Source organism: Camelus ferus, chromosome 8, assembly GCF_009834535.1.
Source record: "Camelus ferus isolate YT-003-E chromosome 8, BCGSAC_Cfer_1.0, whole genome shotgun sequence".
NCBI classification, from domain to species: Eukaryota; Metazoa; Chordata; class Mammalia; order Artiodactyla; family Camelidae; genus Camelus; species Camelus ferus.
In genome coordinates this window covers 16,111,402-16,137,335 of record NC_045703.1, presented here as the reverse complement: position 1 = coordinate 16,137,335, position 25,934 = coordinate 16,111,402, and the positions used below count along the sequence as shown (strand labels likewise).

Genomic DNA, 25,934 nt, shown 5'->3' with positions numbered 1-25,934 from the left:
AAAGCCTTTCAGGGGCTGCCCTGTTAGGAAGGCTGCCACTGCGCCAGGGAAGGCTGTGCATTCTGAGACACACACAATGTTCCCAAGTCTCCAAGTGGAAAGAAATGCTACATTAAGGCAAGAATGGTCACATCACTTTATCATTAACTCGGTGTTCACAAAGCATATCATCATTACTAAATTTCATAAATGATTCTTAGTAATTTATGTTCCTTTCCTTAAAGTCATTGTAGGGAAATGCCTCTTCTACTTTCATGAAGATAATGTGGCCAGCTAACTCCAAATTTCAATTAATTTTCAGAATTATACAAATAGATGCAGTTAGAAAGCATTTTAAAACAATAAAGTTTTGAAATTTCCAAATACACTTTAAAAGAAATTGATTGAAGTAATACAGAAATGGTTAGTTGCAAACACACACACACACAGAACAATTCTCTCAAATAGAGGACTCCTGCCCTAAGAGGACTATCAGAGTCACCTGGAGAAATTTACACAAACTACACTCCCTGGGCACATCCCTGCCTCCCATGTATCCCACACAGGGATGCTATTTCCCAGCTGATACTTTGTAACTTAGGTTAACCATCCCCAGTCACCACTGTCTGAACCTCTACTGACTTGTGACTCTCGGACCTCCTGATTTCCCTTGTACTCTTCTCAAAGCTCCACGTGTGCGTGCCTTCTTGGGCAGCTCTTCACCTGCTCATCCTTTTCAGCTCCAGAATCTGGATCCTGGCACATGCTTTTCTGCACTACTCAATCTCTCAGGACAACCTCACCTACTCACTCTCAGGGTTCTAACTACCACCAGAGTACTGACATCTCCCAAACCTGTCACTCCACCGCTTACACTGGCCTACAGATGAGTACACGCCAGTCTTCTGAACAGCTCCATTTACATGACCCACAGGCTCCAGAACTGAGCCCACCCCACATGCCACGAGTCTTCCATCTGGCCCAATATGGTATTGACACCCACCCAGTTATCTGTATCAAATTTTGGAAAATTATTCCAGACTCCTCCTCCTCCTCCTCCTCACCATATTCAGTCTCCAAGTCCTGTCAATTTTACCTCCTCATGTTTCGCATACCCCATCCTCTGCAACCCTGCCATCTCTAAAGTAAATTCAAGCACTGAGTAACTGTTACTTCACCCGGAGCCACAGGTTCCCAACCCACCTACCCATGGTGGCAATTTCTATCCATTCCTCCCCGACTACCCCTTAAAGCTATCCTCCATATTAAATCCAGAGATAAGGATAGACCTGATACCCTACTTTCTACTTAAAGCCCTTCAACAGCTCCTTAATAACCCCAGAATTAAAACCAAACTCTCCAGGCTCACCTCCCACCCCTTCCTGCCCTGCCCTTTAAGCTATCTCTTGCCTTTCTCTGTTCATTTTTTTGCATCTACCAGGAATACCCTTTGCATGATTCTTCCTCAAGTTAATACTTAAAAATCCCTCAGATTCTGATCAAGCATCAATTGTTCCAGTAAAGGTTTTCCAAAATCACCAGTATCCTACACATATCTTACTTATCATTTCACGTATCAGTCAGATTGTGTGTGTGTGTGTGTGTGTGTGTGTGTGTGTGTGTGTGTGTGTGTGTCCCACCAGCTTCTAAGTCGCTCAGAAGCAGGAACTGTGTCTCATTTATCTTTTTAACTCTGGCACAATGCCTTATACCCAATGGGTAAGCAATCAATATTTGTTGACCTGAATTAAGGAAGACAAGCATGTGTCCTTTATTAATATTAATTCAGTGGTCAAACTCTTTTATTACAAGCAAGTCAAAGGTAACTTTAAAGAGCTAGCATTACAGAACTATTATAAATTTCTCATTGACTTCAAATTAATAAGGTGTTTAGCATCTAGCCTTTTACCTATCCCATTACGTACCTCCTCGTCCAGTGTTATGAGCTCAGCAATAAATCTCAGTAGAGATCTACCTAGCACAGAAGTCATTCTATCACATTACACTGAATTTAATGTAAGTTACATGCAACAAGACACCAGGATCCACTGAAATAAGTTTCAGAATGGAAGGCAATTCAATGTGCAAAAACTGTATGAAATTTCTTTTCACCCAACTTACCCGAAAATTATCTGGGGAGCTCAGATGAAGTCTTTCCCTAATATCTTCAGAAGCACCAGCACATAACCTATAAAAGATATGGTAATTCCTTTCCTCTTTGCCTTGAACACAGATTCTAGATTTCTCTAGAAGGTAATGTGAGACAAATCCTCCAACAACTGAACTCTGAAAAACAAAACAGAAAACACATTTTTGCGTTTTAAGTCTTAAAGTATAACCCAACCAACGTTAAATTATCTGTTCTAGTAAACATTTTTTATCTATCAAAGAGGTTGTCATATTTATCAAATAAAGGGGAAAAACACAGGTGATTAAATGTAAACCTTGCAGTATTTACAGAGATCACAGTGAACATATACTGACTAAAGAGAAAACAATTGAAATAGATTTGTCATGAGTTCAAGGGCAGCACCAACTCTATCAAGACCCTTATATTTTCCAAAAACACTCCCCAAACATATCATCTTGAAACTCACTGTCTCTTACCTTTTCATTGAAATGTATTTCTACAAATTTCCCAAATCGACTGCTATTGTTGTTGCGAACAGTCTTTGCATTCCCAAAGGCTTCTAAGAGTGGGTTAGCTATTGGAAAAGAAATGAAAATATTCCATGAAAAAACGAGCATGAAGGAAAGTTACAAAACAATATGCATAGTATGTTTCCGCTTATTAATAGATACACATAACCAGAAAAATACTCTCAGAAGTATTAACATGAAGGAATTCATTTGTAATGGCAAATCCACAAATATTTACTGACTACCACTACGTCCAGGCCCTATTAAAGCACAAGAGATGGAAAAATTACTCAAAATTTATAAAAAAGAAAATTAAGTGTTACGGGAAAGACTGAATTTTCAAAAGTCACTAGGTTACAAAATTTGTAACTCAACTTAAAAAACTACTCCCTACAAATTTTAAGATTTTCACATCAGCCCTACAAGAGTAGTGATTATAGTAAAGGAAACAGCAAAGTTCCTGTGACAAAATACAGGCAACAAATTATTTGCTGACTTACTTTTTTTTAAAATATGTATTTTAAAAAACCTCCATATTTAACATTTTTACATAACATCCAACAAAATCTAACAAGTTAGAGTTCAAAGAATTATCTACAAAAGATACTCAGAATAATTTTTAAAATCCCAACAAATGTAAAACTAATTGTCTTCATTTTATAATCACACACACGCACACACACATCCACACACTCTCTCCACGTGACTGGAGTCTATTCTTGGATTCACCAGTCTCAACTAGGAGCATAGCAGATTACCGCCAATCTTACAGTTTCATCAACAACCTCACAAATTGCTTCGCATGTTTACTGCTAGAATACTTCATATGAAATCTTTTAAAATCCGTTTCTCTTATTCTATCCACAGCAGACAGTTTAACTAGTCTCCAAACCCTTTTAAAGATCACTCTGAGGTTGTTTAACTTGCCAAAAGAAGAAAGTGTTAAAACTAAAAGAAATGTTAACATGTGTATCCCACCAAAAGATTTCTACAGTCCTGCCAGTTAACTATTCTCCCATAAGAGGCTGGAGAAGTGTTTGGAAAAATACTTTCCAACTCTCAACTACAAGTTACAGATCACACAACGCTATCTCATGGACAAAACCAGGCTAATATCCAATTCTCAAGCAAATTTGCACCTCAAGTAAAATCAGAATGCTAATTAGTATTTTACTGAATTAACCCATAATTTGTTCTTATTTATTTATTTATTCAATGTTAAAGGGTGATTCACTTACTAAAAGTAAGGTGCTTTACTGCGACTAAACCTGGGTGTGTCACAGAACCACACTGAGAACTGTAGGTAAAACTAGAAACTCATTTATATCAAGAAACATGAAAACCTTGATGCAAACTTTGAAAATGTTTATTTACATGCACCTACATGCGTATTTTACATAATTCTGCAAAAATGTACATAACATTCGCTAGCTATGATCTAGCAAAATGCGTGGACATAGAAGGCCCCTGAACAAATTTTTGTTCAGTTGAAATTTTTCTTTAAAATGTCAAGAGTGTTAAAATATGCACTTACTGCACACAGTTAAGATGCCTGGATTAATGTCCCATTTCCACAACTGATGAGCTTATTTGCTCTTCAGCAAGTTACTTAAAACCCTTTTTACCTTATTTTCTCATCTATAAAGCAGGGATAAAATAGTACCTAACTCATATTCTGTGAAGATTTAAACTAGGTAATAGATTTTAAGCAAATCAGACAATGCCGAATACATGACACATGTATTAATATATCATCATTATTAAAACACCTACTGAGTGCCTGGTAGGGGAAAGTGAGGAAGGAGGAAAGAGAGTGTCCAAAGGGGCCTAAGACACCTCAGAGAACTACGAGGAGACTAGCGTGGTGGAGGCATTAGGATCCAGGGGGAACATGACTCAATTAGACTCGAGGAGGCTGAGGCCAGGCCACACACAGCACCGTGGGTGATGATGTGAATTCGGGACTTTATCTTGAGAGCAATTTGAAGCCAATAAAGGGTTCAGAGCAAAAAAGATCATTCCAACTTCCATACGGAGAAAAGATTAAAGGGTAGCAAGACTCTAAGAGGGGAGACCAGAGAGGACTCTGTGATGCAGGATGGTGGTGCACATTCAGTGTGACAGCAGCCTAGACCAGGAATCTCCAGACAGGGTTAGAGAAGGCTTTCTAAGGGGTATGCAAACACTGAAGCTTAAGGAAATCAATTTACAAAGTCTTGCTTTCCAAGTGTACTCTTTCATTAAAATGATTTCCCCCCAAAAGCACCTCAATTCCAAATAACCCTCTCTCCCCTTCCCCTTTACAAAAACAAGGTTGACAAAACAAACAGGAGGCCAGAGGGCTTCCTGTATTTCTTCCACTCATCCAGCAGATAATTACGGAGCACACAGTATGTAGCAGGCACTATTCCAGGGGTTTACATGAGGCTGGGGGTGGGGGGGAGCAGAAGACATTAAGTAAATGAGAAGATAATATCTGAGCAAAGATTTGCAGAAGGCAGAATTCTTTTGGATCTCTGGGAGAACATTCCAGACCACTTAGAGGAGTCTTCTAAGTTAATTTCAGTACATATGTAACAATAGAAAATAAGAATTTTAAAAATTAACAATACCTTCAACAATTCTATCATCAATATCTTGACCTGTTCCATAGGATTCAGTCAGGTATCTGTTTAAAATACAGGATAAAAAAAAACTTAGATGACAATGATATTGCATACATCATATTTCTAATTTTAACATTATTTAATACATCTAAAATTTAAACCTGATCATCTACTGGAAATGTTCAATTAAAAATTACAAATCTATATGTAAATTACAAATCTATACTAGCATTCTTGTTATAGCTTTTTAAACATTTAAAATTCTATTTGAGGGGGAGGGTATAGCTCAGTGGTAGAGCGCATGCTTAGCATGCACAAAGTCTTGGGTTCAATCCCCAGTATCTCCTCTAAGAATAAATAAATCAACCTAATTACCTCCCCCCACCAAAAAAAAAAAAAAAAAACCCTAAATAAATAAATCACTCTTCAAAAAAACTTTTTTTTACTCTTTTAATTAAAATAAAATAAAATTCTATTTGGATGTCCTGTAACATCTAAATTGGCATTATTTTTTAAAAACTTTTTAGGAATATACTGATTTTAACCAACTCTTTGGTTTTAAGTATGCCACACATTTCACATGGAAATACTCATCTTGGACATGACATTCCAAGTCTTTTGTGATAGCCTCTTCATTCAATCTTGATGGTTAAAAAAATAAGATAATCTGCCACTGAACAACTAGGAAGTAACCACTCTTAGTGTTGTTTCAGTGAAGGACAAAAGATGATGGAACAGCTCTCTGCCTGGCATGTTTCCAAACAAAAGCAGTTTTTGACTTACAATATAAATTTACAGTTTCTTAATTACCTGTTCATTTTCAAAGGTGTACACTAAGCATAGACTCACCATATGATTATTACATACAGGAAAGAGAATAAGAAATTGAAGCATTTAGAATTCCAAGAGTATTAAGGAAGCATGCATTTTACCAGAACTGCATAAACATATCAAATCAGGCAATGACAAACTCTTAAACTGGTTTCATACAAATAACTCATAGCATGTGTATTTGCACAAAAATAGCTAAACTTTAAAAAAGGACCCACCAAGCAGCAATCCACTAAGACCTGTAATAGAGTGGGAACAACACTGGAGAGAATTCAGCATGCACTAGTCTTAGCAGTAGCTTCAACACTAGACTTAACATCCCTGAGTATGCAGATTGAAAGACAAACTGCGATAAGTACTACGGTTCCTCCCATATATAAAATGTTATCATTCTAAACAAAGCGTAGAGTTTAATTTGACGGCAGCAAAGAGGATACACTGGGAGGAGCACTGTGGTCGGGCAGAAGTAAGAAGGCCAGTCCTCATAACCAGGACTGGTCTCCTCCAGGATCCTCACGAGAATAGCACGTCAGAGCTAGGTTTCTACAGTCTACAGCTTAGCTTCCACACTAGGGTATTTGGTTTTGAAAAAGAGACAGAACCTACCATTCCAAACTATGTCATAAAGCATGCAAAGTCAACCTGTTCCAATCTCAAGGAGATCTTTGTACCTCAGTTCGTAACATGTTCACAGCAATACTACTCACAACAGCCACGAGGTGGAAGCAACCCAAATGCCCACTGACGAACGAACGGGAAAACAAGATGTGATATATACACACAATGGAATATTATTTGGCTTTAAAAAAAAAAAAAAAGGAAGAAAATTCTGAAACATGCTACAGAATGGATGAGCCTTGAGGACATTATGCTAAGTAGAATAAGCCAGTCAGAGAAAGACAAAAACTGTCTGACTCACTTACCTGAGGTACCTAGAGTAGTCAAACCATAGAGGTGAGAAGTGGAACAGTGCTTGCCAGGGGTAGGGACGGGGGGAAACCGGGAGTGGTTTAATGGGTACAGAGTTTTTAGTTTTGCAAGATGAAAGGTTGTGGAGATGGGCTGAGCAACAATGTGAAGCTACTTAACAGTACTGACCTGTACACTGAGAAATGGTTAAGATGGTAAATTTTATGTTTTATATTTTTTACCACAATTCAAAAAAAAATCAACCTGTTTAAAATATTCTAGGTCAACTAAATACTCCTCACCTTAGAACAAACTTCGTATTCTCCGTTTTGCCAGCTCCTGATTCTCCAGATACAATGATGGACTGACTCATCTTGAGCACCTTCATGTCTCGAAAGGCCTTATCAGCTAGGGTCGAAACAACACATCAGTGATGAACGGTGTCTTAGACACAAATTTTGTAAATGATAGAAAGTCCATTTACTACCAAAGTGTACTTGCTCCTAAAGAAATTATAAGTGTGTGTTTACAGTTACCAAAATTTTAAATAAAGTCACCTACAAGTATTCAAAACATCTCTAGAAAGTATAGACATCAAATGTTCTATTTATCCTGACAGCTAAGTGATATGAAACCCAAATAAACAACTCTTTTGTTGGTACTAGAAGGGCTCCATGTTACGAGCTGCGGCTCAGCTTTTCCTAATACCAGAGCAGATCCGCAGGGAGAGAAAAAATGCTCACTACTGCATCACTAGTGACATCCCCAGAGAAAACCCAAAAGTAACGAGCTACCAATTAAGCAAAATGGCAACCAAAATTTCTACTGGAGGAAAAAACTGCATAACTGCAAAATAAATCTGTGTTTTCTTCTGGAATACTGCTATTAAATTTAAACATCTTGTAGACTGTATCAGCATTTCAAAAACAGGCAACAGTAACTGCTTTACATTTTTTAGATTTGCGATTGTTCATATAAATAATTTTAAACTATCTTCATTATACTCCAACATTTAGGCTGTAAATGTCTTTTAAGACTCACAGACAAACTGAGCACAATTTAATTCTGTTAGGGGCCTCATATTAAAACAATTTTAATTAAAAAATAGTTCCTGACCAATTGAGCCCTATAAGGCAACTATTTCTCGCCTCAGATCTGGGCTACCCCTACAAGAGACGAAGGCGCTACAAATGGCTGTTTACTCTAAGGACCGAATGCAAACTATGTGTAAGAGCATTCACATCCTTTGGACCAATTTATCAGCAATCTGTTCTACCCACTTTTGTGGAATCACTGTAAATACTTTTTTTAGCAGTAAATAACTAAAAATAGAAGCCAGTTTATTTACATTTTAAACATGTAACCGCTCTCTAATGACGAGCTCACTCACATCCAGGTTCTAAGGATTCTGCCCTATCTTCCTGGCTGATAGAACACATGCCAGTGCCCATCAGAGCATCATAGAACCAGAAGTCACTCTGCAGTTGCACTGGGCTTGGCTTACCCTGACCAACAGTACACAGCACACAGTCAGCCAAACCTGGGGGCGAAGCCCGGCTAGGCCAGGCACAAAGAGAATGCCCAAAGAGAAACTCCCTGCACTGAGAACCAGCACCAAGACGTCTCATCATTTAACTGCTGGTTACGTCTGGATCCCCAGGCTTAGCTAACTGGTACTGGCAGCCACCAGCCATAGGGGATGCCTGTCCAATGACTCCATCTCTGCTCCCCAGAGCTGAAGCGCTTCAAGATGCAAGACCCCCTGAGAGAGGCAGACACCTGCTGCTGCTTCCCACACGGAGGCCCCAGAGATGTGACACGTGTAGCACTTCCAATCCTTTAAATCCCACAAAGCCCCGATGCAAGATGAAGCACGGAAGACGTCTGCTCTCACAGCTCCCATCCAGCCCAGGCAGCTCGCTCACTGGTGAGGACCCGGGTAACAGCAGCAGGGCTGGGCGCCCTCCCCAAGTGTGGAGGAGGACACTTCTGAGACGGAGTTGAAAAAAAGCATTAGGTCAGCTTTTTTATGACCTATTTTCATCTGGTGGACACACGTAAGAGGACAGTGGCATTTAACAAAGGTAATAACGTACAACCGCCCCATGAGGTGGCTGCACAAGTGTCCTTCCCCGCCCTGTGTGGGATACATGCTCCTAACGATGGGGATACATTCAAAGCACATACAGGCCCTCCAAATTACACAGCCAATTCATGGAATCTTTTATTCATCCAGAAGAAAAACTAAGTAAATCTGGACAATTTAAGGACAAATAAAAATTAGGATACCACTAAATTACTTACCAATTGCAAAGACATGAGGTGGCATTGTCCCAAGAGACTTTCCTTGATACGACTTTATTGTTGCTGAAGAATATATTTTGGGTATGTCAAAGTATGGGTTCACTGCAATCAGAATGTTGGCCACATACGTCTAAGTAGGACAAGCAAAAACAAAATTTTACAATTACTATTTTCGTTTAAAAATAGACAAGGCTCCTAGGAGAAAGAAAATACAGCAAATGGACACCCTTACTTCTCTACATAACTAGAACCCACCAATCTGCATTTCTAGCCCTAAACAGTCCCTGATCTCCAACAGGACTCATATTTTTCTAGCCCTTAATAAATATTTACATCTTCTTATCCCATAGGCATCTAAAACTCAGCACATCCAGAAATCAAAGTTCTCTCTCCCGACCTCCCTTTGCCTCTAAGAAAACACATCCCTCCCACCCGCGCCCCCCCTCCCCAGGTCCACAGCATCACCATCACTTCACCACGGGCAGAGCTGAGTCTCTCAGCCTCTACCTTGGACGTCCTCTGTTGACTCCACCTACAAAGTCCACCCTCCTACTTCCATTCCTACACCCTGGGTTTGGGTTATTTGTATTCCTCACCTAGACTCCTCTATCCACCCTGTTACTGAAGAGGTTAACACAGCTCACAGGACCCCCTACATCTATGCCCATCCCTGAAAGCCAAGGATTGATTCAGCTCTGTGGTGACCACTTGGTCCCAGATTTTTGCAAAACAACATATGCTAACCATTGCCTAGAATACTGACGGGCTAAATGTTTAATGAGCAACTTGGGCTTGCTTTTAAATTTGGAACTTAACTGTGGCTTCAAAAGACCAGCAAAATACCCCCCATAGGATTTATAAAATTCCTTGTGGGTAAAAGGAGAGTTGTGGTTCAGCCATTAGTTGCGGTTTACTGGCCAAATGAGGGCACAGAGGACCACATTTTTTCTCTTTTCTGCTTCTGGTCATGGAAGGGAAATGATACCGAAACCCTGAACTCTCGGACTGCTAATCTAAAATTCAGTGAATGCTCCTGAAGAAGTTTCCTGGCGTGGGGTAAAAATAAGAAATTCCAGGTAATAACCTTTCTATGGGAGACAAAAGGAAAGTAAGAGAGACTTCAGTTACCAATGAAAATGTGAGTGTGAGTCAGATGCTGTTCCACTCAAGTCTAAGGGAGAACCGTGGCACTTCTGGTTAGTGAGAAACATAAAGCTATCAAGTTTACTCTGAACTGCGTCCCTCTCTTACATGTATAATAATAATAATAATAATAATAATAATAATAATAATAATAATAATAATAATAATAATAATAATAATAATAACAACAACAACAATACAATAATAATAGAATAACAATAATAACAATAACAACAACAACTCTATTTATGTATTGGTGACATTTTAATGGTTTTATAAGTAAAAGGCATAACTAGCTAGACAAACACACACACACATCATGACTTTCATTAACTTTGAAAATACTGGTTTTTCTCAAACAGGGGCTGATGATGCCAAATAGTCACTGTCTAATAGAGGTCACGTGCCCAATTTCACACACATCTTTGGAAAAGAGGGACCAAAAAATGCTAGGAATAACCTTAAAATTCTCCAGAGTGACACAGACATTATACATGAGAAACAAAATCTTAAATTTCACAATTAGATAATTATTTCTATCAATCGTGCAATATAACAAAGACTTAGAAGTCAAGCAGACTGCAATGTGGAAAAAAAGATAACTAATTTTTTTTTGAAGGTACAATTAATACTGCTTGTAAACCTTCAGTTATCCATGGTCACAATCACCAAGCGTAGTACCACTGCAGCAAAGGGAGCACTAAAAGACCAATGAAAATCCTGTGGCTGTTAGGCTTCTGTATAAACATCCCAAATTAAAATTTTTCTTCAGTAAGATCATTCTGTAAAGGTGATTTAAAATTTCTCAACTTCAAGAAAAAGAAGCTAATTAAAATTTGCTCAAATAAATAAGATGGCTCCACTACCATCGAGTGATGTTAAACATGCAAAGAAAAAATAGTGGCCAGTTCTACTTGAAAGGGGGTTATATCTAAATCTACTTTTATAGATTTATTAAAATTAAACTGCTTTAACAAACTTAAAAAAAATTTTATATTATTTTGATACCTAACAACGTTTAGCACACATCAGATACTCAACATTAGTCTGCTGACTGAAAGGTGCTGTTCCCTGGTTATGTCTGAATTAGCTTTTGTTGAATTATTGTGAGTTAAACTGCTTTAATAAACAAACATTTTAAATTTGTATTATTTTGGTACCTAAAGCAACATTTAGCACAGATCAGGTACTCAGTGTTAGTCTGCTGAGTAAGTGAATTTTGCTTCTAAATATATTTCTAATCAAGAATAGCCATATACATAGTAACCTAAATATACTATTTAGTTGATTTTGAGGAAAACCAAGGAGGAAAGTAAAGACTCGATACTGTATGTAACCGAAAGACAGCAAGTAAACTCTTTTGGAAGAGACTGCGTTAGTGCTATTTCCCAGCTGTCACTACTTGGACAGATGGCAAAGACTAAAGGTAATTTAGTCAGAATTAAGTAAGTACAATTAGGCAAATTGATAGTGATATAAAAAATTAAGACTGTCATTCGATCTAGAAGTGTCAAAGAAGCCATGTGCTTTCTTCGTTCAAAAATAATGAAGAGCCTCGTCTTTATAACCAGAGAGCTACAGTGGGGTAATTCACCTCCAGCCAACAAGGGAATCTATAACCAGATCATACTAGAATAAAACCTCCCACATGCCCAGTGAATAGCTATAGTTAGAACACACTAGTTAACTATTCATCTGAATGATTTGGTGCAAACCCAACTTACATTAAAAGCACTGTCTTTCATTGTTTAACATCCTGGATTTTTAAGGTAAGTCATCTATTTAGGGTTTCATGAAACGTTCCAACCATTTAGGCTCTACGATCAGCACTTCGGTGTTCCTGACACTTCCTCACGTACTACCTTCTTTTCTAATCTTTTTTTCGTCATCCAAGTTTTTAATTTCAATATATATTCCCTAGAGGCTGCCTTAAATGCTTTGCAGAACGATGTGGAAAGTGAATTAATGAAGCAGATCTACAGATATATACCAAAAATTTAAAAATCAAAACTCAAAACAATTCATGTTTTTTTAAATAGGCAGACTGGAATTTCTTAAGGCTGAAAGATACTAGGAGATGCTCTGAATTCATTACTTAATCTACAAATACTTTAACTGCCTACTATGTACCATGCATGGCCAAAGCCCTGGAGTTAGAGCAGGAAATTAGGAAAAAATCTTTATCCTCACGGAGCTCACACTCTATTCATCTGGCTCAGATCAAGTAAGACTTCCTGTTAGAAAATTTCAAGCTCAACAAAATCAAACAGTAGCACATAAAATAAATTATTCCCACGAAAACTCAGACCACAGGCAAAATACTTACATAAATTCTGTCTTTACTGTATCGAACTTTGATATTATGGAGGAGTGTGGCTTCATTTAAATACATTAATGAACCTGAGATATAAAATTTGTGAATCATTAGATTTTTGAACAAAAAGTAAAATAAAACAAAACTCTCTTAATCTGAATCACTTTGATTCAAGCTAAAATTCACCCGTTAGCTTAGATTTAATTCCATCTTTTCCCTGGTACGTGTAAACCCCAGGGGGGCTGACTGTAAAATATCAAGTTTACGTATATGTTATATATGTTACAGTAATATTTTTAATTTTAAACAATAAATTTCCAATGAGGTGAGTACATCTAGTGAGTACACATTAATGAAGGCTGGTTAAAGAACCAAGTACAGTTCAAGTGGGAAGTAAGTACTGCTTCAGACACTGCGTTTTAATACACTTTTGACACAACAAAGTGACAACACTAATCCCATCTGATGCTCAGAATTTTACAGAAGAAAACACAAAAGATAAAATTTTAGAACGGGACAGGCAGCGCCTCACAACTGATAAGACAAAGTAAGACTGCTGAAGAAATTATGTATGCCTAAATCCAGGATGTGCAGCTAACTGACAGCAGAATCAGGGTAGAAATCCTGTTTTTCCTACCGCTCCTTTACTAACAGTCTGACACTTTCTATTCTGCCAGCCCTGAATCCGGGGCTCCGTTTCCACGTTGGCACCGCACACTCCAGCAGACAGACCCCACTCCTCCCCCAGCCACTCTGCTTCCATTATCAGCACCACCATCTCATCAGTCATCTTCTCTGCAGACCTTAGTCAACAAAGGATCATCTTCCCTCTCCCTCCTTGCTCTAGACCTGTTTCCAAGTCTTTACACCGTGGAATCCAGGGTAACCCAGCACCAGATTCACCGTAGGCACCAAAATGAGCACACTCTGAGTCTCTGAAATGTCTCTCCTGTCCTTCCATCTCTCCGGCCCCAATCCCAGTCTAGGACTCATGACCTTTTCTGTAATCACAGTTAGCCTCTTCCTTGTCTGCTGCCTCAGTCTCTCTCCCTCTCTAATGCAGACTCCTCAGCACATTAACCTAACTAGAGCCCTAATTAAAACTCTCTCCTCCTCAAAAACAAAAACCAGTGGGTCTCTGTCACTACCAAAGTCCATATTCAAGTCTGATATTCACAGCCCTTAGTAAGCCTGCATTCAGCTGACCTCTTCATACAATTTTTCGTAACTCCCTTTGATGTGGTCTAACTTGTAGGCGGACTAAACTATTCATCAAACTCAAATGTCATTCATGCATCTACATCTCTGGGTGTCAAAAATCTACCCATCCTTTGAGGTCAGTTCAAAGACTATCCCACAAATGATACTTCCCCATTCTTACCACCACCACCACCACCAGAACTACTTTCTTCTTTGTCCTTTATGTTTGAGTACCAGCATTGTGATTTTAAGTTTGTGTATCTGATTTTGGCTACTAAACCAGATCCCCGAGGGCAGGGCCCTGCCTCAGCCATTTGCTTACTTGCTTGATCCCTCACTGAAGTTGTGCGTGTGTCCACACTGTACGTATGTCTAGCCTACACATCAACACCCAGCCGAGTCTGTCAGACGAGAGCCCCCTGCTTTTCCTGTCTCAGCGAAGACTGTCCCTGCCTCTACACTCACACAGCGCAGCCAGCTCACTGTGCAAGGACGCGAGCCTCACTGCTTTCTGATGCCACTCAAGCAGGAAAAAAACAGACTAAGAAGTAGGTGGAGCCTCCTAACAGTTGAATGGCAGCTCTCCTTTGACGGAGGCAAGATCTGGAGAAGGCAGGTAGCAGAGGGTTATGCAGTCTGGCTTTTGGTCGCCACCTCTCTTTCTCTACCCCTGCTCTCCCTCCACCCTCGTCCCCCAGGAGTTTGGTCTCTGTATTCTCTTTTCTTATCTGAAGCACAACACTGAACCACTCCCCCATCTCTCCCCTTCCTCTGGACCACCTGGTTCTATGATACTCCCTCTGCTTCCTTTCAGTAAGAATTCCTCATCCCACAACACGGTTCCCCTGAAAAGCTAATCACATACACCTACATGACATGTGAACGATCTCTTGCTCTCGCTTCTTTACCTCCCTCCACCCTCACCGCCGAGCCTTCTCAGGGAGATCTGTTACTTAAACCAAATAAATCCCTACCTGTTGAAATACCTGCCAGTGACAATAAAAATTTGGATGGGATGGTCTTCCTCTTAAATGGTACTACTCAGACTACTCCACTTAAATGAAGACATGTTAAAGGAAAGACCGAAAGAAAATATCTATGACCCTCAGTGTGGCAGAATGGGAAACGCTAAGTCTCAGTTGCCTTTGCATTTGAGGGTATGGCCTACGAATGTTCATAAGGGTCTCAGAAATAGCCTTCCACTGCCCGGAACTCCCTCCTACTCTCCCCTTCTAGTGGTCAACCCCAAGACTGCTTGGCTTGGCTACTTACATGCTATTCTGTATGTGATCTGCTTGTCTTTTATGCCTAACTATTCATAGATTTAACTACACTTTATATTAAAGTTTTAAAAACAAAGATATATAATAAAAGAATAACTATATTTCTTTATAAATTCCGTAAGAAGAATTTTAGTATAATTAATATATACCAAGCACACCAAAAGCTGCTGTTGAAGACTGGGTATGACTTAATTATTAAATTTAGGGATCTGAGTAGGGAGTTAGCTGAGCATTTAAAATCCTGCTTATCTGCCACGGTTCTGATTCACTGAAAGAAAAAAACAAAAAAAAAAGAGCCCACGAACAACTTCAACATAGTAGATGTCAACCAGGTCTACAGTTACCCTGTTGTAGAAGTCGTTCCATTACTGAAGAAGGGATGGAACCAGGCAACACTGGGGATTCTTTCCAATATTATAGTCTACATTATTTTCTAACTGATCATTCACGGAGATCATTACATGCCATGTAAATAACAGTAGTTTAAAAATCAGCACAAAAAATGCTTATTTTAATTACTGACGTCACATCCCTGAATTATTTTCCTATTCTGGCATTAATACCCAAGAGTCAAGTAAAAAGGCAAAATTAACATACTAAACTCCACATATAAAACCATTCACATAAAAAACCTAGAGCTAAGACTAGATAATAAATTCTGCAATATTGTTAGGGCGTCATCGAAATCCTCTCCTGTCTCTGTTTCAACAGAACCTTTATCTCATAGTTCAGAACGCTCTACAGACATCGGAACTACATGCCACTTTCACAGCCTCCACAGACATCACGCTGTGAACCATGACAGAGAGAAGAGGAAGGATTCTAAAAGCGTGCAGGTGAGACCCTAGGAAACAATGCCATGTGTCATCTGGCAGAGGACGGTGGTGCGGTGGGCAAAGAACAAGTAAGCGATGGAACCCTTTAGCTGGAAAACCTGCATTCTAAACTCAACAACCAAAGATGCATTAATGCTGTGGTTTCAGAAAGGGGACTTCAAGTGGGGCTGGACCACCAGAGGACAAGGACAGTTAACACCCTCATTAACATTCCTGCCGTCTGGCATCACCAAAGGAACACCTGCAAGAGACAGAAATCTACACTACATCAGGAAAGTTAAATGGTTAGACAAGTACATCAAGATGAAATAACCAAAGGGAAAATGTTTTTAAATATTTAAGAAGTAGATTAAAAAATAATTCAAAACCATTCATTAGGTTTTACTACATGTGAACATATAAACCAAAAAATTTTTTGACATATGAAAAGGACTGATTCCAATTCCGAATACCCTAGCAAGTTTTAACAGAATAGAATTTTCTCTCTTATTCTGGATATAGTAGAATCTCATTCCTTTTTTTGGTTTGTTTGCTCTAATTGTTGTTCAGAAAAATATTATCCCATCAGATGAATTTTCCAGCAATCCTGGGAAGGAAGGGAGGTTCCACATTTTTTCTCAATCTCTCACACCTAATAATAACAGCTACCATTTATTGAGAGATTGTTAGAGGTCAGGGACCACGCCAAGCATTTTAACTCCATCACTTCTAAGCATGAAACATAAACATTATTACTCCCATATGACAGAGTAGAAGCTCAGAGAGCATACGTGAATCATCCCCAGGCACACAGCTTCCTAACAGCAGGGTCAGAATCTGAACTCAGGCTCTCCCATGACTCCTGGATTCCACGCTGCCCCGTCACATGTGGGATCTTACCCACTTACCCAAATGTGAAGTCCATAGAAAATCAACAAGGACAAAATATATTCCTTTCTCTTATTTCTGTTCTTTAAATGGAGACTTTTTAATGCCAGATACCTTTAATGAAAACTATGCACAACTGGACATGATTCTTAGATACTGACAAATAAAAAAATGAAATAGGATTACCACTTAATCTTGACAATGCAAAACTAAACATGGCCTGAGGCTCTGGATATAGTATTTTCTCACCAAAAATTCTAAGATAATTATAAGTCAAATTAATGTTGCACTTTAATGTTCTGAAATCAATTTTTTAGTAAGTACTTATAACATGGTATTTTTTTAATGTTTCCTTCAAACAGTAACATTAAATGGATCCTCCTGACTCAACCTCCAAATTATTGAACCACATATATGACTATAAAAATCATCTGATTCCAAATGAGGTTCAAAAGAACTCTTTTAAAACAAAAACAAGAGGTCTTTAGTTCAGGCTTCAGAGTAAATTATTACTATTCCTCAAATTTACATAACTAAGATAACACAACTAAGACATTCAAGAGACTCTCACCAAAGTGCAAACATGAGGCAATAACGCATCTGGGACTCTGGGGCTCCTGCATACACATGAACCTTCGTGTCAAAAGGCTACATTTCTTCTAAACCAGTATAATGTGCCCAGGAATACAACCACTCATTGATTTTTTGAAGCAACAGTTTCCTTTTCTATGATGAGAACTGTTTTTTAAGTTGACACTTACAGTTATCTTCCACATCTTTTTTACTGTCCTCTTCTGCAGGGAACACTTGGTTTATGAGAGCCAAAAACGTCTAAAAAACAAAACAAGAACTCATTAAAATAGAAGCCTATAAACAGTAAGAAAAATGAAGGAGCTTAATTGGTTGCACACATTGTAATAATGGCAACAATATGCTCTTCATTAAAATATAATACAAGATCTTACTATTTAACAAGTCACTAACCCCAAATAGAATAACTTTACTCGAATATACTATCCACTATTACCATGAACATGAAATCAATGGAAATCAATTTTAAAAAAATCCTGTGCTCTAACACTTAAAGTGGGACAAAACAAGAAGTATATTAATAGTAAATTTACATACGTATGCTATTTAGCAACTTTTTAAAAAATAAAAAATTTACTGTTTGTATATACAGCAATTTTATTGTTTCGAAAAGGAAAAAGTAACGTTCAATCAGATATACCAACAGACTACTATTTAATTAAAGCTACCGTCTGAGCAAAACATATTACACACAAAATTCCTGTACAGGGATGTGTCAAAAAATATCTACAGTATCCAGAACTATTTGGTCCATAAAATTACAGATATCCATGAATAAGTCTGTATTTATTATATCGCTTAAATGCTACAGCAGAAATTCTAGAATTAAGATAGTATCTTGTAAGAAAGAAGAAATGATCTCAAATTACATCTAAAGAGAATTAAATGTTATCCATGCTGTTCTGGCAGTTATCCATACATTTGTATTTCTCAAACAATAACAATTACTCCTGTGAAGTTTCCATCCATATGAAATAAATCTCTACGGAAAAACTGTTTGATTATTTTAGAATAGTATCTGTAGGTCTATACACATACATATACATGCAAGAGTATAAGACAAGGCTACTGCTATAGTTTACCTAGTAAAATAAAATCCAGGCTGCTAGTGCCAACTCAATTCAAAGTCATACCTGAATTAGAAAACTTTATGCCCTGAACACCCTACAAGTTAATTATCTGGAGCCCAGTACACATGTTCTTAATGTTATAAATAAGGAAAGGCTTAGAGGATAAATCACAAAATTGGAACCAATCCATAATGTACAATGAAATATATTAATGGTAATAAAAAACCACCCACAATTTATAACAATGATCCTACAGGAAAATACGTTCAGAAATAATCACTAACAGCACAGATCTATGTGTCAGTTTCACAGCCTTGGCAACGGGGCTGCGGATGCCCCAGACTCCAGGCGTTGGTTCTATCCTGTTTGGAGCCTCCAGGGGGTCAGACCTGGGGGAGAGGAGGGGGACGAAGAGTGCCGACAATGGGAAGGTTAAGCCCAGGACTGATAGGCCTGTAATAAGTCCTAAAGATGCTTCTCTCCCTCCTTCCTCATCCTCCAAGTTACCACCAGCCCCCATCTTCTTCTGCCCTTTACCACCTACTCAGTGAGAAAGAGGAAATTTGTCTCCTTAAGGCAACTGTTTTCTCTCAGAGGGAGGAGGCTGCTTCTCCTAGCAGGAGAAGACCACTGACGAAGCCCAGTGACATCCCCCACGCAGTAAACCCGGGGCACCGAGCCCCACGACCACGACCACGGGGACAGACACACTCGCCCCTGCTCTGGAGCCGGTTACAGCCAGTGGGGACAGGGGAGAAACATAAACAAAGGTCTTCAATGCAATAGCACAGGGGGCTAAGACCTTACACCGCTCCTCAAAGGGACTGAGCCATCAACAGTAAACTCTATTGCCTGGGAGGAGGAGGAGGAGGGGACTGGGCGGAAACTTTCATAAAGGAGATGACCTCAGTCAGGCTTGAGGGGTAAATCAGTATTTGCTAAATAAGCACAGGGCTGTGGGGAGTGGCACTCCGGGCAGAAAGAGTATTGTGAGCGATGACACCCAGCACCCAGTACCACCTGGTTCCCGGTGAGGGCCGGGTAAACACCAGGGAGGAAGGACTGAAGGGGAGACAGACACACGAGACTAAGCGTGTGGCAACCATACGAGGGGCGACTGTCAGCTGACAAGAGGCAAGTGCCAACAGGGAAGAGAAAACGTAGCCCCCTAAACGCCACGTGTTTAGGGCTTAAGCCTGCAGGCCAGGCAGCTGCCAGCATGGGATGTGAAATCAACTGAGAAGTTCAAGATGGCATTGTTCACAGAACAAAAAATACTGGAAAATATCAAGATGCATCACACACAATAAGGATGTTTCATTTGACCAACCCTGTCTCATTTACAAATATACACATACACACAATACATATACGTGCTGACGTGTAAAATCCATTTGCGTTCAATACACCCACAAATAATTACACATACCTAATGCAATGCAAAATCTGTTTATTGAATACACATGACAACTAATGCAATACAAAATCTACCTCTTATAAATACACACACAATACCTAATCCGATGCAAAAATCTATTTCTTATGAATACACACACGATCCCTAATGCAATGCAAAATATTTTCTTATAAATAAACATATACACCCACACACAAACCATACACATTCCTAATGCGATGTAAAATCTATTTCTCACCATGGGCCACAACTGAAAAACTATATAATATATATTCTGGGGAGGGGTAATTAAGTTTTTTATTTTTTTTCAGAGGAGGAACTGGGAATTGAACCCAGGACTTCATGCATGCTAAGAATGCACTCTACCACCTGAGCTATACCTCCCCCTGAAAAACTTGAAGAGGCATTGCTTCTTCAAAGACATGCTCCCAATGAGAGCTAATCAGTCCCTCCTCTGTGCTTCTACTGTATCAGCAAACAGATCAGCCTGACTGGTCCACTGCTGATTTCCTTATGATTTAAATGCTGCTGATCTCAAGACCATGAATTATCGAGGCAAAAGACTGCTTCTCTTACAGATCTTTTTAACCACATGGTTCAAAAAAATATGTTGGGGGGGGCAGGGAATTAAGACTCAACGAAATCCCTGAGAATTTGTTAACTTTCCAAAAAATTTTGTGAAAAGAAGTTTCAACTTTAGTTTATGCATAATCTACAGACGTATCAGTTTTCGTGACTCTACAATTTAAATTTTAGGTGCTTTTATTGGTTCTATGTGTGGACCTGATTAAAACTAAAAACGCACAGTTGTAAGCACATAAAATATTTAAGATGTAAAAAAAAAAAAGCATATACCCATAAATCAAGTGTCTTCTATGTCTGAACTGAACTGAATTATTTTGTCACTTACGGATACACTTCTAGTCCTGTGTAACAGACTAGAACTAGGAAATAATACTTTTCATTTTAGGCTTTTGATTTACTGAGCTTATGAAATATGTTAAACAAAAATGCAAAAAGACTCTGAAGGAGAATGAAAGGCTCACTGGATTTCTGTCACCTCAAAACATGCTACTCTGGCACGTTGATTATCAGAGTTAAAGGCCCCTGAGAAACAGCAGATGTAAGAAGGGCGCTCTGACCCTTTTTATTTCTGAGAGCAGGAGATAAAACTCCCACGTGGAAGGTGCCCTCCCTGTACCAGGAGGAAAGAGAACGTTCTTATCGCCAGAGGCCAGGACAAATCTGGACAAACGAACCCTGTCCTGCCACACTAACCCTTATCTTCCTAACCACGTCTCCACAATTTACCACCCCTAGCCCAAGCCCCTTTGTCTTATCAATTTTTCACGAACGTATTGTTTCTCTGTCCAAAAGATAGAAAAAACTTCCTGCTCTGATCACTTCTTCAACTCTTCATTCTCTTGTGAAGGCTGCTGTGTACATGGAGAGATTTATTAAAAGTCGTATGCTTTCCTACTGTGAATCTGCCTCGTGTCAATTTAATTTGCAGGCTGAGCCAGAGACTCAAAAGAGGAGAGGGAAATTTTTCCTCCCCACAACCTCAAATACATAAAAATAACTTAGCTCCTTTTTTTTTCTTTTTTTTTCTTTTAACATGTACTGAATTGTAAGTACAAAGAGATCCTTGTTAATAAAAGGAACAACTAGAGACACTTTGTCTTTTCTTTCCTGAGGGTATCTTTAATTGGCCTCCTCTAACATGGCACATTATATATTATGCATTTAGGTTCCTGGGTTGTTTACAGTAACAGAATAGTTTCTCTGTGAAAAGGCCTCATGAGAGATCCACCTTGTTTTTCTAAGGTCCCCAGAAGGACGGCAGTCATGTGGCATTAGTTAACCATGTATCACTAGGATGCAAATTATTCATGAACGTTTGCAGAGTCTAAAGTAAACAGAAATGACATCAACAAATTTCATCTAGTCAGAAGACCTGTTTCACAGGAGTGTTTATTATACTGAAAGTTGTGAAGCTCTCCCACAAAAACAGACCTGACAGTCCCCATGAAGCCTGAAAAGAGTCCAGGTCCCTTTCTCCCTAAACTCCCACTTTGTTATACTGTCTAGTCTATGTCTAAGCATAAAAAGAAATAGACAGCATGTGTACAAAACTAAAGTATGCTTTTACGTCTTAAAAAGGTACCATTATAACAAAAATAATAATAGATGGCTATGTTTAAGACTTAAGTATCTTTACTTAAATATATTTATTCTAATAACATACTAATAAATTTAAGTAAATAAAAAGCTTTTAAAAAAAGAATTAGCTAGAAGCTAAAGCAAAAAGCCAAACTTGATGACAGAGCCCCATTCACTTTTCATATTTTTACTTTGTAACACGTTGAATGCACCACAGATACACATTCGTAACTTCAGTAATATGGCATAAGGAATAAAAATGTTAGTTTATATTCTGTCACATAGCTGTTTCTTAAGAACATGGTAATGAAAGGCTCACTAAATTTGTCTGATTTTATGACAGGACACCATTTTCCCCCTAGGCTATGCACTTCTGATTTACTCAAACAACTCAGTAGAAAACTAAGATTCACTTACCAGAAAACTGCTTCCCCCTACTTCATTAAGAAGGGAGACACTTACAGGAAGAAGTCAAATTTTGAAATCTTTCTGAGAAGCTCACCTTGCCTTTCTGGTTCAAGGGTTCAATTGTTAAGCTGTCAGGGCCAATGTCCACAATATTGCCCATCTGAAACCCCTCCGTAGGGTGCGGCGCCCAGACGGGCTTTCCATCCTCCATTTTTGAAGGGAGCGATCCACTGTCACCTGTTTCAAAGGCACCAACAGAGCAACGTGAATAACTTGGGAAACAAAAAAGAAATAACACACCTTTTTCTTAAGGGAACATGAAAATCACAGTTCACAGAAACACACCTGTAGCCCTGCACAGGAAATCCAGCCCCTGCCATCCTGCTGCATCTGCCCCCCTTTACTGCCTTCAGGGAAGAACCAAGCAGAGGCTGCTCCCCCGGCAGGTGACACCTGCTCTGCCACTGCTTCCTTCAGTCATGAAAGCTGTGGACCGCACACTGAGCGGCACAGAAATAGAGGGCAACCTGTTGCCCACTGTAATTTACAACAGCGCTCCTTTTTACTACCTAAAGAATTCTGGATTGCACAATAAAATTAAACAGTCTTCTCAGGAACAGATGTTACTGTGTGGAGCTAGCCAAGAGCTGAACAATAAGTCTATTTTAGACCTGAAGGATAAAAATGAGAGATGTGGGAGGTTACTTCCTCTGGGAAATTCTCCCTGAGGATCTGAGACTACAGGGATGCCTCGCCCACATGTTCCCTACAGGGATCCCCACAGAACCACTCAGCACACTGTTTTTGTTGTTTTCTTTCTTACAGAGGTAAAACGCATCTACAGTGAAATGCACAAGCTGACGAGTTTCCACAAATAGGTATGCCCATGTAACAAACACCCCAGTCAACATGCAGAACGTTCCCATTGCACCAGAAAGTTCCCTCCTCTGGTCAATCCCTGCCCCACCGCAGGCATCCACTGCTCTGGTTTCTATCATCAAGTAGTCTCTGCCTTTTCTTCAACTTTATATAAATGGAGTCACATGGAACGTATGCTTTTGCGTCTGGCTTATCTCACTCAACAAAATGTTTTGATGTTCAACCATGCTGCTGTGTATACCAGCCCACTGAGTGACACGCCACAGCTGTCCACCTACTGTCCTGCAGACAATCATCTGGGTTGTTTCCAGCTTTTGCCCATTGTGAATTCTAGTCTTGTATTCAAATATTCCTAGAAAGCTGCTTTCATGCTTGGCATTCTCAGATCTAACATTTACAACTCTGTCTTTTGATAGCATCCCAGAGGGTTCATAACATATAAAATATTTAATAAGCTTGGATTCTGTGAGACTAACATGTAACAATGAATCTGCTAATGGGTGACCCCAGGTGTCCTACTTTCAGCACCATGGAGGGAAGTTATTTTTCCTCACTCATCTACACTTCAAGAAGATGCATGGGCCATGACTCTCCTCTTGTGTGGCATTCTCAAGTCTGGGATTTCCCACATGGATGTTTCATCCAGTCTAGTCTCTCATCAAAGACAAGGACGTTGGGTATGTAGTTCAATCAAAAAGCTGCAACTGCTGGTATGCCTGTAGTGTGCTTGCTGGCTGAAGTCTTCCACACCGTAGTTACATGATGGGATCTGCTTTTCCCCAAGGAGCAAATGCTATGATGTTTAAGTGCAATTCCGAGTTAAGAAGTTAACGGAGGATCCTTCGTAGAAGTGAATCAGTAACACTGCTTCAGATTTCATTACTGCACCTACATGTACACACTGTCCCTGAATAATTATATTTAGTCCTGTGGCTCGAAACAGAATCTCTATGTAAGTGATGCCCACGTTTATTTCTCCAGCCTGTAACACCACAGAGTTCCCAGATGTTTACTTGCATACTGGACACCCCCTCCTGGAGATATTCAACAGATGTCACAGTGTTGTTATTATATTATTACTCTGTTCCACCACATTCCTTCTATCAGTAAAGGCCCCGAGAACACTCAGTTCAAATCAAACCTGGAGTCATCCTCAATTCTTCCAGCTCCTTCCAAATCCCCACCACCCCTCAAACCTGTCAGCTCTACCTCCCAGAGGTATTCCAAATCCACCCACTTCTCTGAATCTCCTCTGCCATCCCAGTCAAAACCAACATGACCTTTGACCAGGACTCCTGTAATTAACTTAGCTGCCTGCTCCTACTCTTGCTGATATGCACAGATCACCAGAAATCCTACTGAAAGGTACTCTGATCGTGACATCAGGGCATGGACTAGTCCTCTTTGTGTCTCCCAGGCCCAGCACGGAGCAGGCAACTCAACATTCACTGAGGGAATGAATGAACTGTTAACAGTTTGGGAAAACAAAAAGGAGACGGCAGCCTAGAAAGAGCTGAAAAGTCTTAAAAACCAGGCTTGAAACGAAGCTCCACCACTGTCTGACTAGCTCTTAAGCAAGTTACTTAATCTCTCTGATCACTATCTTTACCCTTCCCCATAAGTGATAATATCACTTACCTTACAGAATTGCTACTGAGGATTAGGTGACATAAAATTGAGATCCCCATTCTAATGGCACCCAACGGATGCCAGTGACACCTCTTCCCCTTGTATTCCCCCATATCCCTTGTTTGAAGCCACCAGTAATTCCCAGAAAATGGTCTTGTGGTCATTCTAAATACAAAGGGAAATTATAGAACAGTTATGAAGGATTATTTAGGAATAATTAAGTATCTGGGGAAAAAAATATCACAGTAAAGCAAAACCCCCTAAGTCCAAAAAAGAATGGCAAATTTCCTCGAACTATCTAAATTGTTTTCCAATTTTGAATCATTTGACGCAGCCTCCTAGTTAGGATAACAGATTTAAAGGCACGTGTCGAATTTGCTCATTCCAACCCCTAGATCTACAGTATGAAGATTCTTTAAAAAGAGATCAGTCCACCAGGATGGGGGGAACCCGAGAAGAGAAAACAGCAAACACATTCTGGAAGCTGGGAAGCAACCAGCTGGGAGGCAACTGACTTAGCAAATCCAAGAGCCGAATCCCAGTCGGGAATGGAGAAGATGGAAAATAACCCACATTTTACCACTGACTCTCAGAAGACATAAGAACTAGAGCACACAGTTCTCCTAGAAGCAAGGTGTACAGAGGGGTCCAACGTAAGGAAGACCAGGTGAACGTTGCTTAAGACATTTCCTCACACCAACCACACACACTCCATACCGCTGGGCGTGCACACACCTCCTCCCTCAGCACCACCCTCACAGGAGCCTGGACGTCACTCTCTGAAGATGACAGAGGGTCTCTGGAGTAAGACGTGCCAGGAACAGCTGAGGGTATGCATCCCAGAAGCGCCACATGTAGACAAACA

The 25,934-nt window shown here is 39.5% G+C and overlaps 1 protein-coding gene across 7 annotated transcripts in view; it reads right to left on the bottom strand.

Annotated features, from left to right (window-relative positions):
- The window catches only part of MYO6 (myosin VI), a 127,298-nt gene that overhangs the window by 56,993 nt on the left and 44,371 nt on the right, over positions 1 to 25,934 (bottom strand). For all 7 annotated transcript variants that reach the window (XM_032484496.1, XM_032484490.1, XM_032484489.1 and 4 more), the window contains 8 exons: positions 22,656 to 22,798; positions 17,674 to 17,743; positions 12,739 to 12,812; positions 9,270 to 9,399; positions 7,268 to 7,373; positions 5,232 to 5,287; positions 2,587 to 2,684; positions 2,101 to 2,265 (listed from right to left, as the gene is read on the bottom strand). In XM_032484496.1, the coding sequence (XP_032340387.1) occupies positions 2,101 to 2,265; positions 2,587 to 2,684; positions 5,232 to 5,287; positions 7,268 to 7,373; positions 9,270 to 9,399; positions 12,739 to 12,812; positions 17,674 to 17,743; positions 22,656 to 22,772 (816 nt within the window). In that variant the 5' untranslated portion in view covers positions 22,773 to 22,798. The remainder of the gene's footprint in view (positions 1 to 2,100; positions 2,266 to 2,586; positions 2,685 to 5,231; positions 5,288 to 7,267; positions 7,374 to 9,269; positions 9,400 to 12,738; positions 12,813 to 17,673; positions 17,744 to 22,655; positions 22,799 to 25,934) is intronic.